General features: G+C 36.8%; 2 protein-coding genes and 1 pseudogene across 2 annotated transcripts; all 3 read left to right on the forward strand.

Annotated features, from left to right (window-relative positions):
* The first annotated feature begins 6,915 nt into the window (after positions 1-6,915).
* LOC109506763 (probable calcium-binding protein CML27) lies at positions 6,916-7,514 on the forward strand (annotated as a pseudogene).
* Positions 7,515-14,143: 6,629 nt separating this feature from the next.
* Positions 14,144-20,730, forward strand: LOC105059860 (uncharacterized). Its single transcript, XM_010943333.4, is given in 6 exon segments — positions 14,144-14,505; positions 15,597-15,697; positions 15,699-15,759; positions 15,922-19,584; positions 19,951-20,066; positions 20,173-20,730. Coding segments are annotated over 4 exon segments (252 nt in total). The 5' UTR covers positions 14,144-14,468; the 3' UTR covers positions 15,975-19,584; positions 19,951-20,066; positions 20,173-20,730.
* LOC105059862 (protein PHLOEM PROTEIN 2-LIKE A1) lies at positions 19,519-20,551 on the forward strand. Its single transcript, XM_010943334.4, has 3 exons — positions 19,519-19,584; positions 19,951-20,066; positions 20,173-20,551. The coding sequence occupies exons 1-3, from the start codon at positions 19,519-19,521 to the stop codon at positions 20,549-20,551; spliced, it is 561 nt and encodes a 186-aa protein (XP_010941636.1).
* Positions 20,731-21,207: the final 477 nt, after the last annotated feature.

Here is a 21,207-nt window from a genome sequence, read left to right on the forward strand (position 1 = left end):
TAATACAAGTACAAAATGTTATAGTTCTTCAAAAAGTTGAGAAATCAATAAGAGGAGATAAATTTGAAGTTTCAAATAATTTTTGTTATAACAAGATCATGAGAAATAAATAATATATAAGACATTATTGTAAGCTTGAGAATGACATGAAGAATGTATACTTTGAAATAGGTATCTAGAACAGCACAACTTAATTTCGAGGACGAAATTATTTGAAGGGGGGAGGATGTAATACTCCGGCCCAAATCAGCCCAAAAAGCCCAAAGCATTACAAAAAAAAAAAAAAAAAGAGAATGAAGAAGACTCCCACTGGGAGTCTTCTTCCACCCAAATCACCGGTGGAGAGGTTGAATCCGAGGCGGATTCGACCTCTCCTACACCCTATAAAACCCCCTCTCCTTCCCTCTAAGGTTGGTCACGACGAGCACCGGATTTTTCTTTTATTTTTCTCGAATTTTTTCGTTGAAGCCGCGGATGTCCTCATCGTGTTCATCTCAAATACTCGTCGGAGACCTCGCCGGAGTCGGAGGTAAACCCGTCTTCTCCTTCCTCTCTTTTTTCCTCTCTTTTTTATGGCCTCGTGCACCCTCGCCGGCCGCCAGGATCGCCGAAAAATCCATGAACAAGAAATCTCCTATTTTCCGATCTCTTTTTGATTCTCGTCGGCCGAACCTTGCCACCGGCCGTCCATTGCCTACCGCCGCCTCCACCTGTTGCCGGATCTCCGGCCAAGCTGCCGGAGCTCGAGCCACCGAGGGGGGGACCTCACGGTCTTCTTCTGTTTCAGCCAAGGGAGGCCGCGGGAAGAAAAGAAGAAGGAAGAAGAAGAAAAGAAGAAGAAGAAAAGAAAAGAAAAAGGAAAAAGAAAAAGAAAAGAAAAAGGAAAAAGAAAAAGAAAAGAAAAAAAAGGAAAAAGAGAAAGAGAAAAATAAAAATAAAAAATAAAATAAAATAAAATAAAAAGAAGAAGAAGGAGAGAATTTTCCTCTCTCTCCTTTCTCTCTTCTTTCTCTCTCTTTTCTCTCTCCTCTCTCTATATTTTCTCTCTCTAGATTCTCTCTCTAGACTTTTCTCTCTCTTTATGAATTTTGTCTCTCTAGGATCTTTTCTTCCTCTCTGATTGCATCATGAATCCTAGAATAAACTTGAAAATGAAAATAAGATGATTTGAGATTGCTCCAAAATTCGTGCGGTAGATCTGATCCCAGTCCGATTCTATTCAAAATTGTAACACTTGATTCATATTGAGTCACCCTGATAGGACCTCTGATGATCTCGATCATGAGTGCCTCATCGGAAGGATACGAAAATTTCTCTCTCCACTTTCTCTCTCTACTTTCTATCACTAGAATTTTCTCTCTCTTCATGGATTTTCTCTCTCAGAAGTCTTATGGATCAGTGGAGGATCCGGATACTTAGGTAAATCCTAATTTTGGTTAATCCTAAGAGAGATCCTAGATTTGTGTTATCAGATCAATTATCGATAATTTTCTCTATATATGTGATTTTTATTTTGATCAGGGTTATGAAGAGATGATTGTCTGCATATGATATCGAGTGGAATATCTTGTTAGAGAAATTCATAAATCAAAGAAGAATATTGATTTTTGTGCTTGGATCAGTCACCGGTAAAGGTAAGAATCCCTGTACATGATCACTATTATATATGCTATTTTACTATTGGTCTTGCATCGTTGGTTTTTGCATCGTCGGATTTGAGATCGATGAATTTATTATACCTGAGATACTGTTATTTGATTTTGAGCATGAGTATGTTATGTCAATATATATGTATCAGAGATTGATGGCATGATTATATGGATGTGACATATCTGAATTGATCATAATGCAAGTCAGAATTGATTTAATGAAATCAACACATAATGATTAAATAAAAAGAAAGAGATATATGGTATGGACTACTCTTGTCATGTGGAACAGCCGGCCAGGAGCTTATGCCTGGGACAGCCCGCCAGGAGCTTATGCCTGGGACAGCCCTCACTGGCTTACAGGTGGATCAGCCGGCTAGGAGCTCATGCCTGGGACAGCCCGCCAGGAGCTTATGCCTGGGACAGCCTCTCACGGGCTTTGGTACATGGGACAGTCGGCCAGGAGCTCATCCTGGGACAGTCTTGAAAGACTTTTTAAGTGGATTCGATCCGGATGATGACTGAGGTATAGAATTGGATAGTCCAGAACCAGAAAGAAAATGTTAAAAATCATGTGATTATGAAAGGAGAAATGAAAGATAAGACATGAAATAATTGTTGAACAAAAGTGTTTTACCTGTTAACATATGATGGTGCATCTATTTTAACAAGACAGAAAATTTATGAATATTTGCATTATTCCGGACATTGAACATGAGATTTTATATCTTACTGCTTATCCTTATTTTCAGACTATATTACTATATCAGTGTGATATGGGAATTTTTACTGGGCTGTAAAGCTCACACCCCTTCATCTTTCTTTTTCTTCTCAGAGTTACAGGATGACTTAGATTGGCTATGACTTGGATTTACGGGTGAGCAGAAGGATAAATAGAGTGTCATAGTATCTGATCAGAGAATTGAAGAAATTTAAATTGTAATTATGCAAGGTTTTATGAATTATATTTGAAATTAATTGTTATGGATGTTAAGATTGTGATGATTTATTTTGGCCTTGCATATTCTTTAGGGCATGCTCTAAGGAGTGTGCGGCCATCACGTATCCGATCCGGATGTTGGGTTCGGGGCGTGACATATTCATTGCTTCACTTTTATATTCATTGCACTTGTGGGAATATGTTTCAGTTGAGCTAAAATTTGGTGGATAGGTTTGTCCATACCTTGAAAGAGAGTGTATAGGGCTTGTTCATGCTTAGAAAATGAGTGGATAGCTTGGAAAAGCTAAGGATTTGGTCGATTGGATCCGATGTTGTAATCATTTGCAAATGATTTATGAATTGGAATTCCTAAGAATGGAGCTTAGGGAGTGCACGTAGATATTAAGTTTAGCACCATACTACTACATATAAATCTTTGGTATTTGTGAAGCTTTGATTGCTTGCATCGAGTACTTAGATTTTTATCATCATGATTGTTTGTACTTGCTACTAGACTTACGCTTTGAAAAATAATTTGTTACTATATGTTCTTAAAATTTTTTAAAATCCAATTCACTCTGCCCCTTCTTAGATTGCTAAGCTCGGTAACATGCATATCCTCTAAATTTGTCCCCACCATCCAAACATAAAATTTTAGTTTTTGTTTCAAAAAGATTTTCAATGCATTGTTTGACATGAACAAACATGGTGAACATGCCAGACTTGTATTTAGGTGTAACTAATCATGTATGACAATTACAATCATCAACAAAAATAAGATAATGCTTAAAATTTGAAATCGAAATAATAGGAGTAAGGCCCCATACATCACAATGTGTTAGTTCCAAAGGTTTAAAAGGCAACAAACTAGATAGAGAAACGAATTTTATGACTTTTTCAAGATGACAAGATGGGCAAATACTCTTAAAAATTTTTTATTGACGGAGAAACTTTAGATAAGACTAAATGTTGTAGAATAGATTTTCTGATGGATGCCCAGCTTTTTCTATTCTTTCTACCAAATTTTCCTTTTTAACTTCACAACCTTGAATGACTCTATAACCATGAAAAAGAGGTGAACACCAATTACGATATTGGTAATTTCGAAGTAATTTTAGTAGGGGCGAAGATGCGGAACAATTTGCTCCCTACATACACGTAAATGAACCATATGTTATACGTTCCCAAAGCAATGGATTGATCTACATACCTTGACATATAAATTAGATAAAAGCGAAATCAAACTGAAGTAGTACTGCTTGAACGTAAAATGCTGGCATGGAACCCAAGATCATACCTGCTTAATTCAGGCCGCTCATTTGATCTTAAATGTCGAAAATCAAGAAAGGGGGAGATATTTGAAAAATTGAAAGGCAAGGAAAACCCATTGGCAACTGATGAGGACAACTTGGTTGATTCTATCGGAAATATTGCTCAGAATGGGAAGGACCTTTTTCTTTCTTTCTTTTCTTTTTTCTTTTTTCCTTTTTTTTTTTTTTGGGGCCGAGGGTTGGACCTTTCTATGACGAGAAAGCTTCATGTTTTCAGCTGGTAAAATCTAGCTAGCTGTTTCTTATGAAGGTGAAGAGGAGATCGATGAAGACTAGATTATCAAGAGACATGTTTCTTTTGTGGAAAAATCTAGCTTTTTTCTAATTGGCTGAAGACTCATTTCAGCATACATCAGAGGCCTGGATGGATTCCATGATCAATGGTAGTTTGGTGGAAAAAACTGCTAATAAGGAATGCGTAGATCAAGTTCTCTTCTGGTTGCTGTGGGAAATTTTTCAAATCCTTGTCCTAATATTGGCTCACATTAATGGGAAGCCGACCAATATATGACCACCAAGCCCTTCAAAGCACTCTAATCTACTCTATTTGCACTTCAAACTAAACATCCAAGACTAAGCATACTTCAAACTAAACATCCAAGTCAATGACGTTTTCACAAGATGCCATATTTACCAAGGATAAGGACTGGATCCCATGCCTGCAGATATTAAAGGACAGTAATGGTGATTTCTATCCTAAAGACCAGGTCAAAAGCAAACTCACATGCACAAGATGTGCAAGTCACTCTTTGATCACATTAAAAAAGTCATTCCTTTTTTAATTAAAAAAAATAGGGGATTATTTGTGCTTGCAATCACCAATCGCTTGAGATGGTGAAGGAACAATTGCAATGTGAGCCCATGGAGTAGTTCAATCAGGATGAAAGGCATGATTAAACCTCTGGTAATATGTAGTACCAGCATGACCATTCTTGACATAGTTGACAACGAACAGTCTGAGCATTGTTAATTACCATGTTTCCGATTGTTTCGGCAATTATGGTGATTCCTCGAATTAGCGTCATGCAGAGAAAGTGTTGTACATGGACTGAAGTAGGGCTGGCAAGTGAGGCTGTTGAGGTTGCTTAGATAGAAATTGCTTTGATGTATCAAATTATGAAATCTTTAACCATTAAAATTGGTGTACCATCTAGAGAAGAAAAAAAGTGATGACACTAAGGAGTGTGATTGGCTGTTTTTTTTCTCTTCTTCTTGTGGTGGGTGTATTTTAGTTCACTTAAATTTTCAAGATAGTACATTGATCAATCACGTCTTTCAGATAAAACTCATCTTTATTTTTTTTATTATTTTCACCTTAAACAACTGAATTGAAAGCAAAACATAATACTATGCTGAATTAATCATTAAATTTTGCTAATTCATGAAAAAGTATTTAAAAGCGGAGTAGCTGAGAAAGTATCCATCAAACTTTTACATGTAGTTCTAGCAAATTTAACATTATTTAACTAAACCAAAAGCGACCAACATAAAATTCAGGGAATGCAAAATATATATACTTCCAATTCAAACATGGAGATGCCGATTGCTGTGACAACTTAGTTGAATGCAAAATCCTAATGGTGGGTTGAATTTGTCATTAAATTTATCTAATTTATAAAAATATTTTAACAAGATTAGAGGAACCAACAAAGTATCTGATTATTTTTTCATGCATTTTAGCACATTTAAAATTATTGAATTAACGACTAAAAGAGAGCACCATAGAATTCAAGGATTGCAGATTTAAAGCTTAATTTTAATACAAACTTGGAGATGCAAGAGATACACTCCACATTTATAACACCTTGTTTATGGAAATCTATAATAGAATTTATTTTTTTTTTTAAAATCCCTTTTATCTTTCTATCAATTCTATTAAAAAAATTTTCATGTCATCATAAATAGATGGTGATAAAAAAACGAGTTTGGACTGAGAAAAGAGTTTCTATGTGCTCACTGTATGATTGAGAAAACATGTTTGGAATGGATTCAACATTTCTCTCTCGTCTAACTATGATTTCAGCTTAACTAATGGGCTGATCGTTGGCCACGCATGTTCAAAAAATAGTTTCTTTCAAGCAAGCAAGATGGAGCTAATCATTAGTATGATTCAGAGCCAGTTTCTGTCAAGCCTTGGCAATATATAACAGATTTATTTAAAAAATCCCTCTTCCATGTCTTCATGAACATTAAAGTCATGATTTTCATTTACACTTAGGGATGCACTTGTACACTTCATTGGCCATAGAGCAACTTTCCCAAATAGTACATATGCATGATGTACATAGTCAAGCATGTCATTGGCCCATCTTGGACATGAAATGAAGAATTCTCAACAAAAGTAGCACTTACCAATTGTTTCCCCCACTAATTATCAATCAAAGTAGCCTTCCTCTCTTTTCTTTTTACTAGTTTGAAAATCCTTCAAAACATCAATCTTGCATATTTACCAGAGTAGGTGTATGCAATCCATGCCAACATACTTTGGTCTAATATAAAGAATAATTAGTTTAGAATAGGGGTGGTAAAATATGACCCACCTTGCCAATCCAATCCGTGTCCGATCCACTATAAATAGATTTGAATTTGAGCTAAACAGATTCAGATTGTAAACAGGTCGACTTGTTTAACTTATTTATTATTTGGATTGGGTTTAGATTTCATATGTCTAATCTGTTTAACCCGTTTAATCCATATAAATTTTGGATTGGACCAAATTAATTAATATGGACTAGATTGGATAATGGGCTAGTGGGCTGTGGCATGCAGCGCACTTTTTTTAATTTCCCTGCTACTGCACCAATCCCTAAGGGCTAAGGTCCGCCTCCATAATCATGTCAATCCCACGATGGATAACATGCCACACTACCTCTTGTATTTTACCGACACTCTACCCCCAAGTCCCCATCGTGCTAGGCCGCTAGGGTTTTCTCTTCCCCTCCATTCCAGCATGCTGTCACCATTCCAAAATGCTTGGATCTCTTCCCCTCCTCGCCCCAAATCCCCTTCACCGCATCTCTATCACTACCTCCCTGATCGGAATGGAGGGAGGAGGCGGGAGCCCTCACCGGTGCCTGGCCCTCCACTAGCTGTCGCCATCCTTCCATCTTTGAAGCCCCAGCCTTAACACCGCCTGCTTCCATCACCATTGACAAGCTCTCCCTTGCTCTCAACTGTCTTGTCCTAGATGCTGATTGCAATAAGATCGGTTGCACCGTTGCCACCTATATCCCTCTCGGCCACGCAGGCCTTGCTTTCAATGACTTCGAGGTTCTCCATGGCTCCACTACTCCCTCGACGATGATCTCTTTGGCGCCACCGCACCCGATGATGAAGGACCAGTGGTAGGGGTGGAGGAGGAGCAAGACATGAGGGAGGCATTCCGGGTGTTCGATAAGGACAGCGATGGCTTCATCTCGATGGTGGAGCTCCAGGTTGTGCTGGCCAAGCTCGGCCTTCCAAAGGGTCGGAACATCACAAGGGTCCACTGTCCACGAGCTATAGAGATCTCAATGAGATAGGGGCTGGGTCGATGAGATGATCTGCTCCATCGATTAGGACCACGATGGATGGATGTATTTCGACGAGCCATAGAGATCTCAGTGAGGCATGTTTTTATTTTTTATTTTTTATTTTTTAAATAGATCATAAATGGATTGGATTTTATTTTTTTAATGGATTATAAATGGATCGCAAATTGATCGAGTCAGATAACCTATTTATTAAGTAGGTCAAATTTGAATTTTAAAATATGACCTATTTAAATAAATAGGTCGGGTCTAGATTTTAAGTTTTTGATTTGATCCGTATTTGATCTAATCCATTTATACCTGATCCAACTCGATTGCCATCTCTAGTTTAGAACGAGAGATAAACAAAGAAATTAATACGTGAAAGGGATGGTAGACTTGGAAAAGGGGCATGTGAGGAGGGAGCAAGGAAGGGAGCGAATGAGAGAGAGAGATAGAGGTTTGGTTGGGTTAATTTTGAAAAAAAAAAACCAAACAAGAGATAAAGGTAGTTGCCGATCGGTAGGTTTCAAGGAGTCTTAGGAGTTGTTGTGGTCTAATTAAATCATTTTTGAGAGAGTAGGGCGCCAGGGCCTCTCCAATCACAACATTGCAATTCTCTTTTTCTACTTGCTTTTTTTTTTTAGTTTTACAGCTATTCAATTTTTGATTTTTTATACAGATAGATTAGAAAATCCGGCGTTGGCTTTTTAAGAGTTATTAAACTTCTATTTGTTATAGGGAAGTGCTTGGGTCTGGTGCTTGGCACTCTATATGACTGAAAAATTGAAAAGAGGAGTCTTAACAACCCAACATATTGATTCAACATAAAGAAAAGTTTGTCTATGTAAATTAAATATAAATTAAACATTCTATGATCCAATAAGAGAGTAGTAAGATTTTCTAGATTTTCTTTAGCCTGCTCAACTTGGATCTCTCAAAGAAAAAAATAAAAGAAGAGAAGAATATTTGAAAGTAGGGATGAAGTTTTCTTTCTCTTTTATTTTTTTCTCATTTATTAAAAATAAGGCACATATCCTCTATTTATAACAATGAGATCTATCCTTATATAAATTGGATCAGATTCCTCTTCTAGTTCTAAAGAGATTTTTTTATTTAACCTAAAATATACTAAAACTCTTCAGGAGATAGATCTCGATTTTTATATCAACTATATTTTTTGTCATTCCATTGAATTTTTCTCGGATTGAAAGCTATACTTGGTCAAAGACTTATCCAAAAGAAAAATTTTCTAATTGATAATTTACTATATGTCAATTACATTATAGTTTACTATATGTCTCATCTATAAGGGAATGGGTGATGGCTTATTTGTTACTTGCTTTTCGATTTTCGGTTCTCCAACTTTATTAGGCTTTTGCAAGCTTCTCAAAAATATTTGGTAATTTCTTTCAAAATTGATAATTTCTCACTAATTCACCCTAATTGATGCTATAGTAACATCCTCAATAAGCTTTTCATTTGCAACCTTATTTCGGTGCTATTTTGAGAATAAAATATTTTTTTAAGTATTTGATCATTAAATTAAGTATCCTTGTCATGCCCCGACCTGAAGACATGAGCTGAGCACATGGTAGAACGTCGCACATCCATAGGGTTTAATCCCCATGAGGCAAGGCAGGCATGCATGGCTCTATTGAATACTTTACAATGATATTAATTTTGACATAACCAGATCAGCACAAATCGATATTTGCATATGGCTTCTGGTTTAATCATGTGGCCATAAGCAATCCTTCATGGCTCTATCGACCATGGAGGCTGGGTTTATAGCTAGTTTAGCTATAGTCGAGGAGGCATTCTGGTTGTAAAGATTCTTTCAGTACTTAGGAATCGCTGCTTATCCATGTAGGAATCGCTGCTTATCCATGCAATCTTCTGATGATCCATTGTGATAGCATTGCAGTGCTTGCTTATGCTAAGGATCCCAAATACCATGGTCAAAGAAAACACATAGATGTAAAGTATTACTTCATTGGACATAGTGGTCACAGATCCTCTTACTAAAACCTAAAGATTTGTATTCATCATGAGTTAGGTCTCTAAGACTATAGATTGTGATGTATTAATCTTTGCCAACCACTTTGATGTATACATTGTTTATGGTATTATAAGATTTATACATATTGTGTTGTTTTTTCATTTCATTGCCATTTGCATAATTGTGGAGTAATGAATGGTGAAATAACTAGCACACATTGACACAATCGCTGCAAGATACATCAACTGGCTAAAATTGGTTCACTCACACAAACAGTTGCCTCTGGCATCTAAAAGTGAGCAAAGATGGGACTCGATGCTCATTTTAAGTGTCACCATACATAGAACCAGGATGAGATTTAATCAAGAATGCATGTCCCCACCATTGATGTAACCTATATATAGCCAAATATGAGACCTTAATTTGGTGCCTAAGGTAGCAAGCAAGCAATTCAAGGGCTTGCCATAGGCACTTTTGAAGCAACTAAACTAAAATCTATCCATTAATGGGGCTTTGACATATGCTTTATATAACAGAAACTCCAACATAGCATGTATTTCATACTGCACATGCTTCATGACCTGACACAGAAGGTGCATGAACAGTTCTTATTTCCTCATTGTGTGAGTTCTAGAGGTAACTTTGATCTTCGAAATATGCCCTATATGACATTTGATGGTTTCATGAAGAGAATGACCAATGCTAACTATATTAACCTAAGGAACATTATTGGGTATAGCAGCTGATCTGCATCTAAATGGAATTTGGATTAAGGAAAGATGATCTAGATCGCATCTATTATTATTCTTAGTATTTATAGGTTGACCAATTATGTGGCCTCAACAAGCTTGGACAAAATCGTGAATACAAAATAAGTACTAAGGAAGTAAACAAGGCTCTTTGAAGGATTAGAGATCATCAATCCGAAGTGACTCAATGAGTCTAGGGTGTATAAGGAAACTCTTTTCATTTGCTGTTGGGTTAATGTATCTATGTTAGCCCTAACAAATTCCTAGTGTAGAGTTCCCAATTGTATGTATATATGCCCATCGATCACAAGGTCTATTGGCCTATATGAATGGTATTAGAAACATAAAGGCGAAAGCATGGGTACAAATTGCATCATGCCTATTATGTGTGAGTAAGAGATGTTGGATATTGGATTATATCTGAATAGGTGCCCATAGATAGTTGTGACCCATTTGGGTTGGCATGGTGGAGGTGGTTGATTGAATTAATTTAAAATTTAATTTTAAATCAAGATAACTAATTATCCTGACAACCAATATCTCATGGAAGGATAACTATGAGGGAGTTAACAAGCATTGCATTAAAGCTCTCCACGCATAGAAGAAGCATGTATGATCTGCGAATTAACAAGAACCGACAGAGAGAAAGAAAGCAGCACTTTTTCAAACCCATTCCCTTATCTATATTTTTCCTACTCAGCAATTAGCTCTTGTCCTGTGATTGGAGAGTGATTTTCACGCGAATTAACTGCTAACAAAGATCGTATACCATTCTCTCCTCTTGGTCATTTGGTAGTGCAATAGGAAACTGCCAGTTCTTCCAATCAATCCATAATTCTCAAGAGAATATGGGTTGTATCTTTCATGCAAAAGAATGATTCACCTTTTGCACAATTCCACCATGAGATTGTGCAACGATCACTTCAAGATCTGTGCAAGTAGGTGAGTGTAGTTTGGAGACTTTGAGATCTGTTCATGGTATGATTCGATGGTCAATGTGATGAAAGAAGATCCACCATTCTTTTGTGTGAAAGATGCAACCTAAATCCTTCTCAAGAAGGCAACCACTGACTAGTTGGCTAAAGAAGCTCCATAAGGAACAAAAATCCTCTAGTGCACATACTAGAGGAGATCGTATGAAACAATCTTCTCTTTTTTACTGTATATCCTATTGCATCTATCTAAAGTGGAATCCGAAAAATTAAAGTAGGATTAGACTCCTACTCCTACTCCTACTAACAGAGTCCATCCATCCCTGACTTCCTGACTTAAAAACTTACAAAAAAGAAAATACATGAATCATTGTCTATTAGGCTGTCTACATATATATAATCAAGCTATTTTTTCCTCTCGATCCATCTGTGATACCTTCCTCCTTTCTTATTCCCCATTATCCTCCTCTAAAACTTCTTTCTTGTAAATGTGTCTGATCCTTGGGATCCGGTCAGGTCCCAAATTTGGACCTCTTTCACATTTTGGGTGGGGACTGAATTTATTAAGTTTTAACCTGATCCAACCCAATGCAAGGTATGTGGTTTTTGTGTTAGCATATGATTGAACAGACTTCAATTGCAAAATTGTTTAGCAGGGAAATATATGTTAGTAAACTGAAAACTATGAATAATTGAATCTTTAATTACCTTTGTTGTTAGATTCCTTGACCTTGCTTCTTGTTTTAGTCCATGATTTATAAAGCACTAACCATAGAATAGGTCATGCAAGTTTATTTTAATTGATAGTTTAGCCCACATCCAGATCTTAGCATGCAGGTAAAATGTGTAATTAAGCTATATATTTATAAACTTCATCTATGTACAAGATAGTAGGAAAGAAGGCATCGTGCTTGGAAGTACTAGAAAGTGTGTGCCAGAATTTGTAGAACTAGTTAATGGTGGCATCCATCATCAATTAATTGGTTTGAAACAAATATCATCATCCCACCAATCCAAGTTTCTTGATCTAGTTTTATTTATATGACATAGGAGATATTGTGGCAAACTAGGTAGCTAAGTGATATACTTGGATGGAAAATTTGACTTTTAGATTGTAGATTGATATTATGACTAACTTGATATTCCATCTATACTCTATTTTGGTATGTCAAATATTTTTCAACATGATAATTCATATAATCTATAGAAAATGCATGACTTTTGGAAGTCTTTTCAATTATTTTCTAAGCCTTATTGGAAGAAAACTATCACTGAATGTGTCCTAACGTACTTATGAAGAGATTCATATCTTATGATGAAGCTAATTAGATTTTTTTTTGTTCATATTTAATATTTTTCATTTTAGAACCCTATATGCATAATTCAATCCTAACCCATATCCAATCCAAATCTAATTTTTTTGGGTTGGGACTGTTTACATCAGACCCAACCCAATCTGAATGACTTATTGAGTTAAAAATCAGGGACTTGATGTGATCCAACCCAATCTTCTAGTGTGTTGGACCTAAGTCCAACATTAGGACCTAAGTCCAACATTAGGACCTAGACAAAGAATTGGATCAGGTCAAGGCCACTCATGACCTGGTCCAATTGAACCCATTTGCATCCCTACATGGCTATATGGATTGTACACTGATGAACATTATATTTTGAAAACTGTGCATCTATTTGCCTTGAAATATGTATTAGCTCATTGCTAGGTATATTTAAAAAAATGCTTAAAGTATGTATCAAAAATCTATCAAGTATAACCTAAATATGTACTATGTAGTGATGAACATGATATTTTAAAAATTATATATCAATTTATCTTGATATATACCGATTTATTTAGAGATGTATATTAAGTCCCTGTTGATTATTTATTAAAAAAAACTTAGAGTATGTGTCAGAGACCCATCGAGTGTGTGTCACTTGGATATGTACTATGTATTCGTGAGCACAATATTTTGAAAACTATTTATCAAATTATCTAAATGTACATCGATTTGCCTAAAAGTGTGTATTGGATTATTACTAGATATGTATTAAAGAAGTTTAAAATGTATATCAAAAATTCCTCAAGTACATATCATCTAAATATGTATAATGTACTGATAAACATAATATTCTAAAACTATATATCAATTTGCCTAGCTAGAGATATGTATGGGTCATTGAATGACCAAGTTGCTAAGTGTTTATCATCTGGGATGTATTGTATATTAGTAAACACAATCTATGACCATAGGAAGGGACTCCATATTTCGAAAGAGAAAGAGACTCGGAAAGCCAGGAAGAGGAAGGCTTCACAGACTGATGGAGATAGAAGAACGACATGACGAAGAAGAAGAAATGGATATTATAGATGGACAACCCCATGGATGATGCTTCTCATATATATTTTTTTTGAAGACATGGGTCGCATTGATTCCATCAGTAGGAGTCTCGTCTTGTTTTGACTCTTCTTAATTTTCACTTCAATATATATGCCACAGGACACATGGTAGAAAAGGAAGATTGCTGGATCCATACGATCTCCTCTGGTGCAGGTACCAAAAAATTATGTTCCTCTGTGATGACACAGAGCCAAAGATGATTCTGATCCTAACCAATTCATCCCTCTATCTAGAGCTGATGGGGTGTACTTATCCAATAGATTTTCTTTGAAGCGTCACCTACCATTCCACCCTAAAATACAAAATCAAAACTTCGAATCATACATCCACATAAGGTTGTTTCCATCCTACCCAATCCACTTACAGCAGTGCCCTCCACGTCATGCGGCATGCTAACATCTTATCCTGCCTACGTCAAGACACCAGATCAAATTTTACTGGTCACCAACTTCTTCCAAATGCCACCAAGCTAAGACTTGGAGCAGTTGAGAGCTGACAAACGCGTCCCGCGCCCCTCTACACCCGACCAAATAAAGTCTTCTACGTTTCCGTGAATTCCAAAGCTAGCCCTGGGCGTTCCCAAGCCTATTACGAAATAAAAAATAAAAACTAACAACAAAACTATTCCTCGAACCGCGTTGCCAGGCGTTGGAATTCGGCAATTTGGACCCCTTCTTCACATCCTGCCACAAGCTCAGATACAACACGTCCTCGCCACCTTCTTAAAGAACTCAACGCTTTTATGTACGTTGCTTTCCTTTGTTAATACTCTAATCATTACGCGTTTCGAAGAGACGCACCATTGGACAAGGAAACCATGTGCATTAAGGAATCTATGCTTATATAATGGTCAACCATCTTGATCTCCTTCCCATCATCGCGGCTTCATCTTCTTCCGAATCCAATATAATCTTCTTTCGTTTGTTTGGTTGCAGTTCACTTTAATAAGCATCAATAATGAGTTATTATGATCAGCAGCAGGTTCCTCCACAAGGTACGTACTTTTCTTTCTGTTGAACTAATTGATAGCATTGGTTTTGTTTTCTTCTTGTAGACATTGTGGTGATGAAAAATTGATTCTAGAATCTTTTGGGTTAGATTAATGTGTTATATGCTTCTTGATGACAAGATGGAGAAAAATTTTTTTTTGGGGATTCTTGGTCGATGCTATGGAGATTAGAAAATGATGCCTTGGCATCAGATTAATTCAAGTCATTAGAATCCTGCTTGAAAAGCATGAACCATCTTGTATTTTGTGTCTTTTATATATCTGGATGTTAGACATGAGCTGGTGCTTCTGGATGTGATAAATGTGTTCTCCATTAAAAGTAGGAAGAAGTATAGGGTTGATGTTTTCGAAGAATTGGCCTAGGGTGGGAAAAGAAACAAGGATAAGTTTTGAATTAAACACATAACGATTTAATTCGGTCCTGTTCTTTTTCATATTCCTCCAATAAAACATGGAATTGCCAGAATCAAAAATAAATAAGCAGCAGCAGCAGCAGCAGCAACAACAACAACAACGTTGATATGTATGGCAAAAGATTGGTTTTTGTTTGGCGTAGCACCTACCCTTTTGTTGAAGGTCAACAAGATGATAAACAAACATACATGAGGATGAGTTTTTCCTGGTAGTTCGGACAACAAATCATGTGACCAGATGAAATTTCCTTAAGAGTGTTGATGTGCCACCTCCATCTCAACCCTGAGTTGTTAAAATCCAGCATATGCAGGGTGCTTTTTTAATTATGGGTGAAATGGCAGAGGCAGCGTATCAGTATTTGTTTCTGTATGATCTATCTGAAATTTAATTAGCCCTGTCCATTCCTTGCAAGAGAAGAAGAAGAAGAAGGAAAAAAAAAACTTGTCCTGATATCATGAGTACATGGGAATCTCATGATGTTTATGTCTCTATAATGGTGTGCCATATGGATGCTCAAGGCACAACCATAGAGATATGGTGAATTAAATTAATGCTTTACAAATTTCGCTTCTTGCTCATCGTACAGCAGATTATTATTGTAAATTATCATTTTGCAACTGGTCATGATCTAATTGTTTCTATGATTGGTGTAAACATCTCAGCTTATCCACCACCAGCCAATGCCTACCCTCCCCCAGGGCAGGCCTATCCTCCAGCTTATGCTGCACCTCCTCCAGCAGGCTATCCAATGAAGGAGGGGGTTGCAAATCCCCAACCAGCTCCTGCACAGACTCAGGATCGTGGTGATGGCTTCTGGAAAGGATGGTAAGAAGCTCCTACAGTGATTCCCTTCTTTAGATCAGTGCAAGATTGATTAAGGGGATGTTTTGATTTTGATATGATATTTCCATTGTATAATCTATAGATTCCTTTTGCAGTTTTACACCGGCATTGTGCTGAATTGTGCTTGTGTTTCTTGTTTTGCAGCTGTGCTGCCCTGTGCTGCTGCTGCGTTCTTGATATGTGCTTCTAGGGCTTAGAGAGAGAACCTTCAATTTATTCTGCAGTAGTGTTTTCATCTTGCTCGTTTAAGCTCTTCATTGATGTTACACCTCCTTTTCAGCAAGAGGGGAACACCATGAATTGCCAGTGTGATTGATGATTCTTTTTTCATATTGTAGCATGAAATGTATCGTTAGTTTGATTTATTTTCTATATGGCACAGCTCCTCTTTTGAGCATGCTTGGATTACAATAGCCAATTGTGCTTTTTCTCTTCTAGACATTAAGTTGCAAGCTTTATTTTCGCTGTCTATAGGACATTGGTTCTGTTGGTACAGGATATGCATGGCCTACTTTTTCATTTAGATATATTCATATCAATCCAAACTTAGGCAGTGAAAATAAAAGCAAACCTCTAGTTTATTCAACAAAAATAGTTCATAAAGACTAATAAAGATGAATAACATAAAGTTCAAATCAAATTTTATTCAAAGCCTAACTATGCAAATGGCGTCTAAAGTAGGGCCGGCAAAATATGATCCGACCTGCCAACCCAATCCGTATTTGACCCACCATAAACAGATTTGGGTTTAGACTTAATGGGCTCGGATCATAAACGGATCGATCTGTTTAACCCGTTTAATAAGTGGGTCCGATATAGGTTTTAGATATCTGATCCATTTAACCCGTTTAATATTTAGGTTGAGTTGAGTTAGATAACCCATTTAACCTATTTAACCTATTTCTGATCCATTTAACCCGACATGTTTAATCTGTTTAATCCATTTAAGACCCATTTAACCTATTTAAAACATGTTTAACCTGTTTCTGACCCATTTAACTTGACCCGTTTAACCTATTTAACCCGTTTAACCTAATTTGATCTATTTAATAAACGGATTAAACAGATCGGGTCGAGTTATCTGTTTAATAAACAGGTCGGGTTCAAGTTTGAATTTTTGATCCATTTAATAAATACGTCGGGTTTGGGTTGACCATTTTTTGACCCGACTCATTTATGATCCGACCCGTTTATGATCGATCCGATCCGTTTGCCACCCCTAATCTAAAGTCCTATGCTCCTCGCTACTCAATCCCAAACCCTATATCTCTAAGGACTAAGTATAAATTAAATTTTTATTTCAACCATAGCAATTTGAGAAAAATAAGACATGTATTGATACGATAACTTTTCAAAACATGCAATGCATAATAGTAAAGCATAAAAATATTTCTCAATCATTGGTAACTACGGCAACGATTAGCCTCGTGACAAAGTCCAAAAGAGATTATCCCTTGAATATAAAATATATGATCAATTAATATGTACCAATGATCAGTCCCACTGGATAGACCCAGAAAAAAACTAGCTCTATTCACACAACCATGATTAACTAGGGCAAAGAGATTATTTCTATAAACAAATATATGATACATCAGTTTATGTCAATGATTAGCCCCAATTGGCTAGGCTTAGAAATAACTTTATCAGCGATCAGTCATAACTGGTTAGACTCAAGAAAAATTAGTTTCTGATGTGTAGTCAATGATTGACCCATTGGCTAGATTCAGATTATGATCTAACTAGAGAGTTTTTATCACTAATTTTTATAACAAAATCATATTTATTTTTTAATTATCTTAAATTTAAAATACCACATCTCTTTTACAAAAAAAAAAAAAAGAACAACAAACAGTTTTTGTTTAAAAATTCATGCAAGGGTGCATGCATGTGCATAAACTCCTTTCCAAATATCATATAATACTAAAATAGAAAAATTAATTTATTTCAAATCTACAATATGTAGTAATCATGTCAGACACCTTATACTTAATCCATAATTTTAAATAACATTTTCATGAGAGCATGCATAACATTTCTCTAATTTTTAAATATTTTAATGATTTTTGTATATAAATTCTAATTTTAAATACATGAAAATGCAAAAGAATCTAGAGATAAAAAAAAACTTATAGTCAATCAGATCTGAAATTTATGATCTTTAAATCACAGCCCGATCTCTAGATCTGGTGCTTTTCTAGCATTGAAGGCTTTGCGATCAGTAATTTATAATTTTTATTAGCCTTTGATTCAAGAAAATTTAGGGTGAAGAGAGAGACTCCCAACATGGTCTCGATCTAGGCTTGATTATGGGTTTAGTCTAGGTGGTTTGAATTAGTCAACAGATGATTAATCTAAATTTATTCGGATTGGGGTCCTGGTTTGAGAGGCGAGTTCACATCATTTTTCCCCCTTCTTTCTCTCTTTCTCTCTCTCTCTATTGTATATGTGATTTAGCCTACTATCGTTGATTGGCAATGTCTTTTTCGAGCATTTTTGGCAAACATCTTTTATTGACATAATTTGAATTGCACCAGTTGTTCAGTATTGATTTTCAAGCTATTTGTATCGCATAGAAGTTGATCTACTGGGATAAAACTAAAGAATATACATGTATACAAAGAGACCATAACTAGAAAGCAACTAGTTGATTTGGATGGATCTACTTCTAGTCATATTAAAATAAGTTGCCACGCTGCCATCTATATTCTTAGTTGTTATTAAGCCAATGCCAGGCCTAAAGGCCACTGGTCCTGTTGACTTAGGGTCGAGCTGGGACTTGCTTTTCTTAGAAACCTATGGGCTTGCATTTAGGCCTTAAAGTTTAGGCCCAATTGTTGAAGGCCCGGATGTGGGCTAAACCATTAGTGAAGCTTGCTCTATTGCCATCTAGAATCTGACAACTGGAAAAGCACTCCATATTGTACAGCAATTCCGTGACACCTCTCTCTCTTTCTCTTTTAATGTTCGGCTCATCGATTTGACAATTTTGATGTATGATGGGACTCATCGCTGAGCAATGGTTTAATCAGACATTAGATGACTATTGATTATACGTAAATTCGAACGGGACAGTGGTTTGTTTGCACTTGGATGTATAATTTTTTGTTTAAGACTTTAAGTGGTCTACGCATGCTTGAGGCCATTATTTTGGCAGCCCTAATTGTTATACTATTCATTCACTAATGAAAGGCCCCGCTACTACATGTCTTCCAGTTTCACTACATTAAGTGGTAGTGATTACAATGATCCAAAAAAAAAATACCGTTTGGTGTCACATCATGAAATAAAATATATTTTAGTATCAATTGCCGCTAATAGTTGGAAATTTAAAGAAGCTCTTGTTTTTTCTCCATTATATATTGACTAGGACAAACGGAAGTCATCTTTAACCAATATTTAGATGGTTCATCGTGTAGAAATCTGCATATCTTAATTCCCACATTAATTTTGGTTTTCATAATTTCAAAGCAGACTTGCAGGCCTCCGCTCTGAGTTTTTTTTTTCCCCTTTAAAGAGATGACTTCACAGGTCATATAATAATATTTCCTTTTATCGGTAAAAGGCTGAATAATAACTTTTTTTTTTTTTTATAGGAACATGGCATGTAATACTTGAAAAATCTGACTTGCTTGTTTCATGGTCTTATAATAACAATAATCCAACCTACCATTTTGCTATTTAAGGGCACCTCATCTCTCGGTTGCCAACAAGGAAGGCGTCGAGAGAGAGAGAGAGAGAATGGCGTCCATATTTCCAATGGAGCTTTTCGGCAGCCATCTGAACGTACGACCCGGGGTGTTCATAGTATGCTCAATTCCTATGCCTCCATGCTCATCCCCTATCTCATATTACTGTTATTTAATACATAGCAAATTAAGGTACATATGTACATGTTGTCGTCCTAGATTAAATTCCTACAAGACTTGGTTCTGTTCTTGAATGGCTCACCATTAATTCTTCGGCCTAGAAAAGCAACGTCCATAGAAAACATGCAACACCCTCCTTTTAAGAATTTTTTTCCCCAACAATATTAAGTTCTGTTACTATATTCTTCTTTTGCCTTCCATATGGTTTTGATCATATAACTGTAAGTGTTTCTTGTGATCGATCAATACAAACTACAAGGAGCAGAGTGGAACTAAAAGTTCTGAGCTTTCTTATTTAATTCAGGGGTATTGGAAGAAAGAGGAAGCAAACAACATCTACAGCTTCACGCTGTACCCAAGGGCGCTTGATATCTCAGGGAGCGACGAGCCAGATGTTTGGAGGTGGTCGTGGTCAGAAAGGTAGGTTTCTCACAAAATTTCGACTTTCAAAAAGAAAACAAAACAAAAAAAAAAAAAACTGGGGGTTCCTTTTGACTGCTGCTTCGATTAATTGTTTTTCTGACAGTGATCCGAGAATCGAAGTCGAAGTGGCTGAGCTATTGGTTGGACATGACCTAGTGGTGAATGGAATTTTCGAGATGAGCCACCTCACACCAGGGAAGAAGTATGAGATCTTCTATATGCTGTACTTCAAGAACCCACCGGCGTTTGAGCCCAGGTTCTCGGTGACGCTCCAACTGCCCAAAGGAAAACCCATTGTGACCGAGCGTCCCTTGAAGATCGGACCGGAGGGCAGGGCAGTGGTGGAGGGTGGAGAGTTTGTGGCTTCTGCTGATGGCCAGGTCAAGTTCAGTTTAGCCAACCCTGATCACCTGGAGTGGAAGAAAGGGCTCACCATTGTAGGGGTCTCCATTAGGAAATCTCGGCTTGACGCTGTTGTTTGACCACCCAGAGACTGTTTGAATATCCGAATCTATCGTGCTTCTGAACGGCTTTTGCCATTATATATGTATGCTTGTGAAATAAAGTGAAGGGTCAGTCTTCCTTCTTATATATGTTTGTAATATTGTTCCGTGGCTGTTACTTTTCATGGTCCAAATAAAGTATGTACCTTCTAACTAAACCAGTTGGCTTCCAATAATTTGAATGCAAGATTTTGCCCTTTACATTTATTAGCATGGATCCCCTGCCGTGCAGGCATCGCATTGCAGGACATCGATGGCCACCATTATAAGATGGACAGCCATCAAATGACGCGCATGATGCGCTTCACATGGCCCGCACTCATGCCCAGCCGTCCATCTTGTGATGGACGCCATCAACGGGTGCACCGCACCCTGCAGCGCCGGTGGCACTGTAGGGACCCATCCTCTAGATGTATACTGGTCATGACTACTCCAATATATGTCCTTTATAGTAGTTGACATTAATGTCGGTTCCTTCTCCCTTCAAAACTCCATGCAGTAAATGTTCTGATTGTTTCTTTCACAATTTGATTGATGGATGCACCAAGACTGCACTATCTCTAAATCAAATGTTCTTTCTTGAGAGGTATTGACTAATGGTTTTAAATGTGACTCGTGGGAACACATTTCCCGCA

Source organism: Elaeis guineensis, chromosome 10, assembly GCF_000442705.2.
Source record: "Elaeis guineensis isolate ETL-2024a chromosome 10, EG11, whole genome shotgun sequence".
NCBI classification, from domain to species: domain Eukaryota; kingdom Viridiplantae; phylum Streptophyta; class Magnoliopsida; order Arecales; family Arecaceae; genus Elaeis; species Elaeis guineensis.